This window comes from Strongylocentrotus purpuratus, unplaced genomic scaffold (genome assembly GCF_000002235.5).
Source record: "Strongylocentrotus purpuratus isolate Spur 01 unplaced genomic scaffold, Spur_5.0 spur5_scaffold_13, whole genome shotgun sequence".
NCBI classification, from domain to species: Eukaryota; Metazoa; Echinodermata; class Echinoidea; order Camarodonta; family Strongylocentrotidae; genus Strongylocentrotus; species Strongylocentrotus purpuratus.
The window spans coordinates 31,101,034-31,114,885 of NW_022145598.1; the positions used below are offsets into that span (position 1 = coordinate 31,101,034).

The window sequence follows — 13,852 nt, forward strand, 5'->3', positions numbered from 1 at the left end:
GCAAGGTGGGTGGAAGACGATGGGTAGATTGCCTGAACTCAATCACTATATAAACATGATTGTGTATGTGACACAGCAAATAATCTAGTTTAGCTTTGCTTGCTTTACTTGTTTCTATGAGCGTTAATCTGAAATTGATATGTTGCATACTTTCACACAACTATATTTCGCTCGGATCTTACAACACCACTAGGATAATTGTTTGCATCGTTTACACCGGTATGTCAACCAAATGATTATGGATTGGCCTAGGAGGAGAGTTGATTTGCTACTATTCTGTGTAAGCTTAATTCTTTCATTACCAGTCGGAGGTCGAACGTGCATCACCGCATCTAGCACGACATCGACATCAGAATGTGGTGAGAAAAATCGCAAAACCTTTACAATAAAAATCGCAATAATTTCCCAATTTAATATATAGATAACGTGCATGACACATGTTTAACATCTAAGTTTATATTAACCCTAATTAATTATAAGAACTGTCTTCTTTTTTTTTTAAAGAAATAAATTAAAAGTAGTTAAAAGGTGTTTTTTATTAAGCAGGATTATATAAATAGCTAAACTTCTTGAAATCTTTTTGTTGATAAGTTATAGTTTTTAAAAAAAATATTAAATTATGCAAGCGTAGTAAGAAAAGTAACTGAGTTGATATTACTAATATTAGTTCTAGTAGTAAAAGTGGCAATATTCAATATCTGTAGTAGTAGTAGTGGTGGTAAAAATGACAGGCAAAATCTAGATGCTGAAAAGGATCAAATGCCAAGGAAAGAAAAATCAAACTTTGCAAAGCCATTATTACATCATCATGTTTTACACAACAAACATATTAATATTATTCATTATGTATCATTGTCATTATTATCATTATTATTGTAGCTACTACTACTACTACACAACTCTACTACTACTACTACAACTACTACTACTACTACTAGCTACTCTCATCGTCATCATCATCGTTATTTTTAGAAGCAGCAGTAGCATAGTGTATTAGAAAAGAATCAAGTTACCATGGCTATAGGATATGACTACTGTATACTCTAGAATATGATACTTCGGTTCGATAGAAAACAACATATATTTTGTTTAAACTGTTATATCGTTTCAAGTTTATCTAACACTAGCTACCGGCAGAGAGTTGTTTGTTAGTTTATCTCAAGATAGATATCCGTTTTCAGGCTGTAATAATCAAAGTATTCCGGTCTGCCTTGCACGCATATAGCTAACTCATAGGTCACTATTACGTCAAAATAGAGATATTCTTAACCACATGCCGTAGTCATTTCTGGTTCCACCAACCCCCTGGACATCCACCCCCAGATAACCACCCACAGTCAACTGTGGAGTGTCAGAAGCGTAGAGTCTGGCAAGTCTGACAGACACGAGTGCTGTAGGAGATTTATTTTCTGATTTTTTTTTTCTTCTTTTTCATATACTCATCTATTTATGTTACAATAAATCATTTCATCAGTATTCATGTTCTTTTATGATCGTCATCATTTTTAAGATAATTATTATTATAATGATTATTATTATCATTATTGTTATTTAAGTAGCTCTTGTCGATATTGGCAATGTTGGTTCGAATCGAACCCAGGTAGATGACAGAAGCCTGCGTTATGTGTTAACATGCAATTCCCCTGTGTCATAGACGTAGTCTATGTTACAGTGGAAAACACTACGTCCCTCCGACAGGACGTTAAACGGAGCCCTCGTGTAAAAGAGAGGCATCACCTTTGCACTTTAAGAACGTACTGCACTATTCGTTGAAGAACAGTGGTTCCCTGCTCATCCCCAATTAATCCCCAACCCTAGTTATATTGGGAAGAGAGACCCGAGGGCCGAGGGTCACAGTGAGTCAGTTTTGCTTTCGCCCTCCCTGACACAGGTGACGCCACACACACTTAATGATGATGATAATAGTATTAATCATTATTACTATAACATTAAATCCTTAGCTACACAGCCAACGCACATGTGTCATGTCACCACTCAATACGAGGATGTAGTACTTTCCAATCATACCGTATGGGCCTGCATATCTAATGGACTAACTTCTCTGCACTGCACTCCCAACTGCTGTGCCTCCGACAATCTCATCGATGGAGGTAATGTAAAGGAAATACATTCATAGAGAGGTGTAAGATGTGGGACAGTTAGAAATGAGGAGGGAACTAGTGCCAGAGGGGAGAGATAGGGGGGGGGGACTATAGAAGAAGAAAGATAGAAGGAAACGAAATAAAGGGAAGAAATAAACAATGTGGCGAAGCGTTAATATATTAACATGGTTAACAATAAATAGCAACAGTATTCAGCAGAAATTAAAGGCCAGGGGGAACCAAAGTAGTTGAATATTTTCGATACTACATCCGCAATGAGTAATATATTTAGCATTAGTTGAATAATACTGGGAAATTCTGATACAGTGCGTCCGTCGTACACAGTGATATCATTAAAATCGCGTCTCTTAGAGTAATGCAACGAATATGTGAGTGTAGTTGAAATTGGGTGGAAATTGTAAAGGGAGAAAGAGTCTTCCATGGGGGAAAGGAGGTGGATACGATCATTAATTCTAGGTTCTAAGTAGACCTTATGAATATTCGATTTTTTGTGTAATAAGTGTTATAAGCAGAGTTGGTGGCAAAGCTAGGTAACAGTTTAAATGTGTCCTCTGTGTGTTTACAGTGATCAATCTCACTAGAGGCGCTAGAACAGAGATTGACTGCTTGAAGACTTCTACCAACCCGACCAATCCCTACGTACACAAGTTGGAAATACACGGACCCCCTGGCTCCCAAGTCCTTATGGCGGTTTCTAATGGTGATGCCCGTAACGTAATCACAGTAACTGACGCAGAGGATAGTGACGATGTGTACATCTTCAATGTTAATAGCTTCGTCACGGATGATGATTACTTCTTGTCGTCATCTAATGTTGTCTATCTTCACGGTACCTTCACAAATTCTGGTCAGGGTCAAAATGTTGTCATTATTTCTCAGGCTTTCGATATCATCGGTAAGTTTCATCCTTTATTGGATACATTCTTGGCACGTAGTTCAGCTTCAAAATATAAAATTCAAAACTTGAAGTCATTACAACAAATCACGTAATCAAATATGGATGCATACGAAGGAAAGATAAGCATGGAATGTAATTACGGTAAAATAGGCACATGTTATCCTAAGCCCTATATGAAGTTGTTTTTCTTAGTCACCTTCGAACACAAACCCACATATTTACGTATACACAGAGGGAAACGAACAAAACAAAGGCCTAACTTTAATTTACACCCCGAAAAAGTAGGTGGATATGCATTTCCATGTATTTTGATCGCTCGACCTACTGAATGGTGGCCCATAAAACAAAACTCAAGAGGTGTGATTAACCCATTGCCTGTTGAAACTGGGTGGCCCCTGTATTAAGCCTATGGCAAATAATTAATTCAGGTGAATTACTTGCATTTGATAATGACAGTGGCTGTAAATGTTTTCCATATCTCTTGTCAGATACCATCATGGCGACTACTCCTCCGCAGCAGTGCACAGTATCACCTCTAGCCACAGGGGACAATCAATGGCATACTCGCGCTGGTAAGGTCCTATTCATGAAGCATACAGGATTTTCTAACCTGGGGAGGGGGCACAATAAGGGCGAAAGTTATCTGTCAAGGAACGCAAATTCATTTACTACTATTTCATCCCGCTTTTAATAAAACAAAGTTCAAAATGTATCGCATTTCATGCTCAGTTTACACAGTTATTCTTAAAACCTTTGTCTCTATTAATATAGCTTGCGATATTCAGTCTTACAGAAAGACAAGCACGTACTTATAACGTGGGAATAACAAATGACTCATTATGACCGTATCCGGACACCTACCCCCTGGACATCCACCCCCGGATACCCACCCCCATTCAACTACCCCCTAGGACAACTACCCTCTAGGGTAACCAACCTCTAGGACGACTACTGGGGGAGTAGTTGTCCGGGGGTAGTTGTCCCAGGGGTAGTCGTTCTAGACGGAGGTTGCCCTAGGGCGTAGTTGTCCTAGGGGGTAGTTGATTGGGGGTGTTTATCCGGGGGTAGATGTCCAGGGGGTAGGTGTCCTAGACATGGGCGTAAATCTGTCATTGATACCTATTGTTCAGGGGGGGGGGTGATCTATTCATTCATCCCCCTGAACAATAGGTATTACGTAAGGATTTACGCCCATGGTCCTAGAACCCTTATGACACCTAAAGGTCACAGTTCCTTCATTGATATACTTCATATCAATCTTTTCTCTTTTCCCCAATTTCCTTTCACGACAGAATGCGAAGATGGCATGCACAGTTTCAACAAATCCTGCTACCAATTCAGCACCGCAAATGCGAATCTAGCCACGGCAAGGATAAACTGTGAAGCAATGGGGTATCATCTAGTCTACATCGAGAGTAGCGAGGAGCAGGGCTTCCTGGAGTCCATGGTGAACGGGATTGTCCCTTTACCGAAGGAGCAATGGATCGGCATAGAGAGGACAGCACAGGGGGAGAGGGTCTGGATGGATGGATCTACCATCACATACTCTAATTTCAGAGCGGGGGAAGCACGAGAAGAATGCTTCCAGATACGACAACAGGATGCCTACGAGTGGAGAGATCATGACTGTGGTCACAAGCATGCCTATATCTGCGAACGAGAACAAGGTTAGTATTCCAAACATTAATATGATATTTTTGTATGAAAAGAATATAATACACAATTGTAAACTAAGGTGTCGTAGCTTGTCAGGTGGATACGGCGGTGGACCGTGATTCATGTGGTTCACGGTTCGAGTACCGGTAGGGCACTATAATGTCTTTTGGCAAGATGTCATTCTACATTTTCAACTCTCTACCCAAGTATAGTTTGTACCTGGTGGGAAGAAATTACTGAATTGTTTGAGCTCCTTATCGCGGTAGCTCGCCTAAAACGGGAGTAAGAAGATGATGACAGGGCCTGCAGGAGAACAGTATTAATACTGATGAGGCTACTCCGGGTAAACAAGACCTATTACGGTTTGTATTGCCATCATTATTATCGTTATTATTGTTTTATGTGGTGTCATTGTTATTAACATCATTTGTATTAGTATCATCATTATTCTAATCAATATAACTAGCATTATTGCTGTTACACATAAAATAACAAAAACCGTCATGATAAGTACGAGCATTATCAACATTACAAGGTAACAAAAATAAAAGAACAAAGCTAAATATATATGTGTATGTTAGTGAAGTTTTCTTAATAAATGTATTGTGTCCTTAAATTCATATTACAGGTTACAATGGTCTCAACCCGAGCGACGGAGGATGTGTTGCATCTAGCGGTACTCTGCCGACCAACATTAACAACGAGGGCGCCATTCTTCTCAAATTCGGTTATACAATCAAGACCACTCAGGTCTTTCAAACTACAGGAAGGACGAGAACAACATCAGTATTTACAGGCCACTGTATAACGGCATGTCTACCAAGAAAAGCGCCATTTTTGTACCAAAATGGTCTCGAAGTCGACGTATCCTGTGGTTCTACTTCAACTTCCTCGGGTTCGTGGGCGGTAAGCTGTGATAGAAATGATTTCGTTTGGGTTTACTTTATCCTATTTCGGAAAATTGCTTAGCATAAAATATTCGATCAAGATGCCAAAGGAATTTGTACTGCCTTACTTACGGAATTATTTACGGAATACGTACATGTAATACGGTGAGGCACAAAACAATTGGAATGATCTGAATTAATTTTTCGAAAAATATTTGCGATCCTGGTGGAAATACAAGAGCCAACCTGACGCTAGAATACAATCAGTGATACGGGGCAAATTAGCATTGCAATAAACAAAGAAGGCAAGTTCCTATTTTTTAAATCTGCTGATTGCATACAAATAGTTTAACAAATACTCGTACACGTTTTGTAAACATGTAGTTTGTTAGTTGTACTTTCATTTTTTCCTGATATAAAAAAAAAATGCAGGTAACCTTTCAAGCGAGAGGAACTGGAATGTTCGAAATTAATGCAGTGCAGCTGCTTATCTACAACAGAACAGAGCCCCCTACGATCAGACCCATGTATGTAACGTCAACTACAATGCCACACACAGCACCTTCTGCTACTACAAGTCAGAATAGTACAGGTAAATATGAAATTAGAATAAATCTCATTATACTCATACACAAATTACTTATCATTAACAACAATCATTCATTAAGGCAATAATGATTTTTAAAAACGTTATTGACATTGTCAGGTTAAAAGATACCAAAATGCGTTTGTTTGTTTTGTTTGTTGTTGGTGCTTTTTTTTTAGCAGTCGTGCATATGGCGGGAGCACTGTACTTAAATCTCATACTTGAGGTCCCGGGTTAGATCCATGTTCTCGGATAAGGCATTTCTATCATTGTGTCCGTCTAGACCCACGGTTACTAAATGGGTATCCAGCAATGCTGGGGGAATAGTAATCACAGGATCCCAAGTAAACAAAGACCAATTATCAATTATTGTATAAATATGATCTTAACAAAAATTATATTTGGTAAAGTTATGAGTCTTTGTTACCCATTATATACAGCGATAGATCCCGATATCTCCGCGGTTACTATACCACAGACCACCAGTCCAACATCTCTGCTTACATCATCCCTTACAACAACAAATACCACGACACAAGGAAATGGAAAATCAACAGGTAGGAGGAAATTTCTGGAACGCCCCCACCTTTTCATGGTTGTGGCGATATAATAAAGCCAGGGTAATGATAATTATGAATACAGGGCCCTCAGAAGAAGAGTAAAACAATATATGCAATTTGCATTGAAAATTACCTTTTGCTACTACATGAACTATTACTATTACTACTACTACTAATACTACTACTACTACTACTACTACTACTACTAATAATAATAATAATACTATTAATACTACTACTATTACTACTACGACACATTCCAGTTGGTGCTATCGATTTCGAAGGTCTTTTCAGCTTTATTTGACGGCTTCGTAACCTTTATTAATACATCGATAGTTTCGTATTCGTTTAAAATCATCTCTTCGTGTATATTGTATTAACTTTACTGATCAGTGATATATTATCTCTATTTCTCTCTGTCTCTGTCTCTGTCCTTCTGTCTGTCTCTCTGTCTCTCTCTATCTCTCTATCTCTCTCTCTCTCTCTCTCTCTCTCTTATACAGGTGTGAACAGTGCATTAACCATCACGGTAGCTCTTCTCCTGATATTCATCCTAATCATTGTCATAATAGGAGTCACATGTTTCGTCAGGAGAAGGTAAAGGGCTTCCATTATAGACCACAGTATTTCAACATCACTTTTGTTTCTCACGCTTATATCTTTATTACTTGTAAAATATAATCTCGGTAGGATGCAAAAGTCTTTTTGGATTGGCAAATGCGCGCCGTAAAAAGGCGTATATCTGGAATACTTCCCAGGGAGTGGAGAATGTACACTACATCGTGCAGAATAGTAATTGAATCCAGTGACCGGGGTAATAATGAAAAACTAAGCTCTTGGTCACTTAATGGTAAAGCGCTAGATAAGAAACCGGTATCATTTTTACCATAATTTGACGGAGAACAATGTTAACACCACAAAACGAACACACAATGCTAAATTAATAATCTTTTCATAATTGTTTCTTTCAGACGTTTGTCATCCGTTGACCAGAATTCCCAACCCCAGAATTCAGAAGCATACGTCAAAAACTCTGCATTCGACAAGGAAAATAATGAGCAGCACGATTATACAACGTGCATACATTCAGTAAAGAGCTCTTCAAAACAAGTTGATCACTCGGAGGTACTTGACGATGTTAATCAGCACGAGTATACTGAGTTACCTTGTGATAGAGCCCCTAAACCTGACAACCTGGTGATCTACAGCGAGGTGGGAGAAGAAGAATATAATGTTCTGTTCGGCGGCAAGATGAGGGGTGACTATCATGAATACAATCTACCAGACTCTGACCAGGGTACAGCGGTTCCAGCTGAAAGGTCTCATGTTGATGGTACTAATCCTCAGAGAAAGCGATCGTTGATTAATGGGACTGAGCAAAGATCGGAAGACTACAACGTTCCGTTCGATGGACAGGAGAGGGGCGACTATCATGAATATAACCTACCAAACTCTGACGAGGTGAAGCCAGGTACAGCGGTCCCAGATGAAAGGCTTCAGGAAGGCGGCAGTCGACATATCCTGAACGGAACATTAATTAGCGTGTCTAAGAAGACATCGTTGGACACGGATCATGCGCTACCAATGCTTCAGAAACCTGGGGACCATGCCGAAGCGGGCGACAATGCATACCAACATTTACACACGACTGACGATGGAAGCTACACTCCACTTACGAAAACGTCTCCAGGTGACCATGGCTCTCTGCATGAGTCATCCATTCCGAAGAAATGCATTAAGGATGAATTTTCAGACGGTAAATCAAAGATAACATCGGAATATAACGATCCAATTTCCAAAACTGATGAGGAATCATACGATTGTCTCCAGCGCGCATCGTTGACGGGGGCCCAGAGGAACACGACCAAAGATGCAGTTCATGTTGACGAGAATGACTATCTGACCCCCAATGCAGGCAACACTTACCAGACCTTGGCAAACCCTGAAGCTCAACCGGAGAATTCTGGCGATAAAATTTTGGACTACTCGCATCTCGAAAGAGATCTAAAAACCAATCCCCTGCCCGATCCGACTATAAGCTCGAACGAGAGCAATCAGTATGAGAAACTCAATCTACATTAAAAGTCTCAATGATTGTTAGTATTATTCTGGGAACCTTGCGATTGATTGAAGGACTTCAGATTGGTTCGGATCAATCGCAACTATTTATACGACGGGGCCCAGGGACCCGTTTCACAAAGCCTTTTTTCAATGACAAATGACAAAAATCAGTGATAAATCTGCTGATAACCAATCAGAAGCACGGATTTCAGTAGCTTATAAGAAAAACTGTCATTTGTCACTGGTGACAAGTTTTGTGAAACGGGTCCCAGGTGTGACACATATCACCAACATCTCGGAGTCCGGCTGGCAGGCAGAAGACAGCATGGAAGCGCTTTACGCCTCTCTGCTGAAACGCGGACGCGCCATATTGCGTAGTGTAGATAGTGTTGCTATTTACCATTCATTTCAGTTCTTTGATAGTCAATAAAGAGAGACAATCCTGTCATTTTAACAAAACTGTAAAACATGTATAGGGCAATCAAAACTTGACAAGTGAGTGTCCAGAAATCTGCTGTCTTACATGCGATCGTGCTAATGCCATTTTGCCAACCGCACAAGCGATTAGTATTATTTTGATTTTTCCATTATGTACATGTACATATCGAATCTGAGGTTCGGAAGTCATATATTAAATATTTAGAAATGTTTTTAATGAGCGAAACGAAATTCAATCAGGCATCTCACGATTCTCATAATGTTTAACTATATCAACAATAAGAATGGTTTTAGTAGTTCTAACAAACAAAACTGGTTTTGGTAGTTCTAAATTCATGATTGGAATTGTCTGGTATTTCCATGGAACTTTAAATCAACATTAATCTTGTGTATATTTTGATATATGGAATAAAAAGGTGTATCAAATTATTATGAATATTCTGACTTAATTTAACATATGCATATAGATGTTAAATGTAAATAAATCTAAATAAATCAGATGTTTATTCCATATTTATTCACATCTTTTTACGGATAACTACAAAGAGCACCGCCCGACAATTTGCAACATTCATGTTTAAAAAATACGAATATTTCAGTATGTAACGTGTAAGTGAACTGTTTTGCAAATTCAACGACGATCAAGGCAAAATGTTTCCATGGTAAAGTGAATTAAAGTAAATTCAGTTTCTAATAACTCATATAGCGAGCGTCAAAAGAGATCAGCATTTATTTATTTATTCATGTTTTATTTAGAATAAAGGGTAGGTACATTCAGTTTAACAAAACTGCTTTCCAAGTTCGCCCTCTAGAACGACTTAACACGTTTGTGATATACAAAAATATAAGGAATATATACCATTCATCAAAACTAAAAATTGACATATTTGACATAATATAGAATACAAACAATTATAACATAAGAAAATTAATTATACCGGTAGAGGGAAATAAGAACGGAGATTCTACTCTAAAAAATGCTTTGCCAATTGGCATCCGCGCTAAAATATTTGAATTAATTTGGTTGATTGAATTGAGGGAGGAAGTTTATTATCACAAGGTAATTCTGGAATGTATAATATCCGCTTTAATATTCGTGTAATGCTATTTGAATTTGTCTTGACATTGTGCCTCCCCCAACATTACAGATGAGAACAACCTGAGCGGCTCTTCCCATGTTACTCTCGCTCTCCGACAATACAACAAACTAGATCATTCATTACTTAGATTACGGAATAAGTCCATTTATGAGCGTCATGCCTGACCTGGTATGCAAAATATAAGAAGCAACCATTGTTAATTTTATTATATTCACCAGTCCTTCTGATTGTTAAAAAATATCAGGAAATAGAATAAATGTACCATGCTTATGATGCATGTTGGCCATTAAAAATAATATTCTCCCAAACTGCTTTCATTTAGTGGTAATACTTGTGTTTGTTTAAAGTTTTCTGCAGTGTAGCATGTAGAGGGGGAAACAGTCCAAATCGGGAAAAAATGAGGGACATTTTAGGGCTGAATGACGTCAGTGGTACCATTTATCAAGGGCCTCCTTAATCTAGTGTACATACACTCATTTCACCTCAATCCCATTATTATGATAGAGTAAAAACACGCTTGCTTACAGTATATTTTACCACCTGACGAGGTGTTGCAGCGGCGCACGGAACGTCATGATCTTTCAGATCCCTTGGTGAACATACATTGCGAGACAAACAGTATTATATTTTGCATGATGATTACTACAGTTTGTAATGCTCATAAAATTAAAACTTCTGTTTCCGCTAACCACATTACAACATCGGCTACAACCACCGTACTAGTATTCAGCAATCACTCTACACGAATTCCCTTAGCCAACCACCATGTCCACATTTCAATGTCTCTATTGTCTGATCCTCGTCAACATCATCCCTGTTTTGAACTCGTTTAATGGGCACAACATATTACACACCTCGTTTGCGCTGATCATATTCTCGACTATTATAATGACGCATAACCATTCAAGTGCAAATATTGAATACGTTCGGGGTCGTACCATCATTGGGCGTGTTTATGCTTCACTTTTTCTGGCCAGAATCAGGCATCTGTTACGCGTTTAGTTTAAAACACAGTTGCATCCATGCTCACTTTTGTAGAATCACCGAAAAACGGCGATCACGATCGCCGATCGTAAACTCACGGGCGCGTTTATGCTTCACTTTTGAAGGCAGAATGAGCGATCTGAAACGCTCATCGTAAACGCTCATCGTGATCGCAGTTCCACGATGTACTGTTCATGCTTACTTCTCCGGCTCCTACAGGCAATTCTCCCTAGGTGGCCTTAATTGGTATTCCAGCTGGATTCGCAAACCTTCACTGTGCATGCTACGTAGACCCACTAGAGGTCAGTGCGTTGACCCCATTTAAACGCGTTTACACATTGTAAACGCATCTTGTTGTGAGTTTACGATCGGCGATCGTGATCGCTGTTTTTCGGTGATTCTACAAAAGTGAGCATGGACGCAACGGTGTTTTAAACTAAACGCGTAACAGATGCCTCATTCTGGCCAGAAAAAGTGAAGCATAAACACGCCCAAAAAGATGCGTTTACAATTTGTAAACGCGTTTAAATGGGGTCAACGCACTGACCTCTGGTGGGTCTACGCATGGACCATGACCTACATAGCATGCGCATTTAAAGGTTGCGAATCTAGCTGGAAGACCAATTAAGGCCACCCACGGAGAATTGCCTGGAGGAGCCAGAGAAGTGAGCATGAACAGTACACCGTGGAACTGCGATTACGATGAGCGTTTACGATGAGCGTTACAAATCGCTCATTCTACCTTCAAAATCAAGCATAAACACGCCCAATGACGGATATATAAAAATGCATATTTAGAAACTTGTGTACAGGCGCAGTTCTAGAAGAATATATATATATATATATATATTTAAAAAAAAACACATGTTTGCATAAGATGACGCAAAAAAAGAGAACAAAAGTTTCATCTTTGAATGAAAGTTTTAATTGGGTCACGAATTTTCGACGTACATTATGTCTATCTTAAGTCATGTGGTTATTCGAAAGAAAAGAAGAAAAAAAAAATCGTCGCAAATTCGTTAAATTTAAAGCACGGAACTTCTGTTCTTCCTCATGTTGAATATAGAACCTTAACTTCATTTACAATCAAGCCCATGACTCTCGAACAACTATTGCTCATGTATGCATTCAGATTATAACAATTTGAAGTAACGTGCTTACCCCATAACACACGAATGCTATGAGATCGCTTGATACCCTCTGGGGAAATACATGTATAAAATATATTTTCTCATAATTGATTGAATGTGGTGTTTGGAGAGTACAGTAGCTCTTTTGAATCGACGCATATTATTTGTTCACCGTTTTTCTTCCTTTTTTGCAGAACAAAAAGTCTTGCTCTGAGGAAACAATATATATATATATATATAATGACGTCACAAATTGTGTACCGATCCTAATGCGCAGCATGAAAGAAACGATATTTTCAGTGCCTGCTTCCTCTTTCTATTTTGCAAAGCCAGTGATCCGTCCGTCAACTAGGAATTTATGAATATTGTTTTGAATTTGTTTTCTCATAATGATTGTGTCGCAGTATTTGGGAGGGTACGGACTTCTTGCACAGCCATCCCATATCACCTATGCTTTTCGGAATATTTTTTAAAATAACTAGCATGTCTGAACTGTTTTTATCAGTCTGAGTTTAACGAATAAACTGTAGCATGTGTTAAAACCATGGCTAGGCTTTGGGGCGAAAGAGGAGTTTGGTTGATCCTACATATATTTCTTCGATCAGCCGTACGTTCATCAGAACAAACATGCGGTAAGCTAGAATGTGAATGCAGTCAGTTGTTAAAAAAAAAAATTGATGTCTTACTCTAGTAGTAGTTGTATACTACTAGTGGTGGTAGTAGAAATAGTAGAAGAAGTAGTGGTGGTAGTAGTAGTAATAGAAGTACATGTAGTGCTCGTATTACTAATAGTAGCCGTAGTCCTAAAAGCTGGAGTAGGAGTAGGAGTAGTATAGTAATAGTTGTTGTTTTCGTTTTTCTTGTTGCTGTAATTATTTTAGCAGAAGTCCTCACTCGTCGTCGTCGTAGTGGTATATGATAGAGATTGACTTTTTAATTATCGTTTGGTGGTAGTATAGTATAGTAAATAGCAATACTGGTAATATTAATAATAGTAGTAGCAGTAGGGGTAGTAGTCTTGTAGTTATAAGTAGTAGAGTAATTCATAAAGTTATTATGTATCTTTTTTTTTCTTTTTACCTTTATTCCTAGAAATACTGCCAAAGTATAAATGTCACATTACCACATATGAAATGGAGGATATAGTGTTTTCGAATTATACTGTCTTGTTATTCCCAGATTAAAGGTAAAGACCAGTATTGGAAACGCCCCAATTTCAAAAAAATGAAATGGAAGCTCTCATTACCAATCATGTGAAAGAATATGTTTTGACTAATACATGATGATAACAAAATTGCCAGGAAACGGCCTACTAATTCATATATTTGGTAAATTTGTTTCTCTCATGGACTGTGAGAGATATAGGGTAGTCCCATATACATATTTCTGTGTATAGTGCTTGTAACTTTACAAAGAATGGGCCAAATTT

The 13,852-nt window shown here is 38.5% G+C and overlaps 1 protein-coding gene across 1 annotated transcript; it reads left to right on the forward strand.

Moving 5' to 3' along the window:
- On the forward strand, positions 1-8,888 carry LOC100892389. The gene is made up of 10 exons (XM_030983695.1): positions 1-359; positions 1,962-2,111; positions 2,689-3,054; positions 3,510-3,593; positions 4,314-4,688; positions 5,306-5,583; positions 5,997-6,156; positions 6,591-6,707; positions 7,214-7,307; positions 7,682-8,888. Exons 1-10 carry the CDS (start codon positions 233-235, stop codon positions 8,790-8,792), a joined length of 2,862 nt encoding a protein of 953 aa, XP_030839555.1. The 5' UTR covers positions 1-232; the 3' UTR covers positions 8,793-8,888.
- The last annotated feature ends 4,964 nt before the right edge of the window (positions 8,889-13,852 follow it).

What these genes read in the sequence shown, in the direction of transcription:
- LOC100892389 (XM_030983695.1), top strand. Translation starts at nt 233, where the DNA reads ATGATTATGGATTGGCCTAGGAGGAGAGTTGATTTGCTACTATTCTGT. An exon ending in CGACAATCTCATCGATGGAG is followed by an intron (nt 2,112 to 2,688) that starts GTAATGTAAAGG and finishes GTGTGTTTACAG; the next exon opens with TGATCAATCTCACTAGAGGC. An exon ending in ATTGGATACATTCTTGGCAC is followed by an intron (nt 3,055 to 3,509) that starts GTAGTTCAGCTT and finishes ATCTCTTGTCAG; the next exon opens with ATACCATCATGGCGACTACT.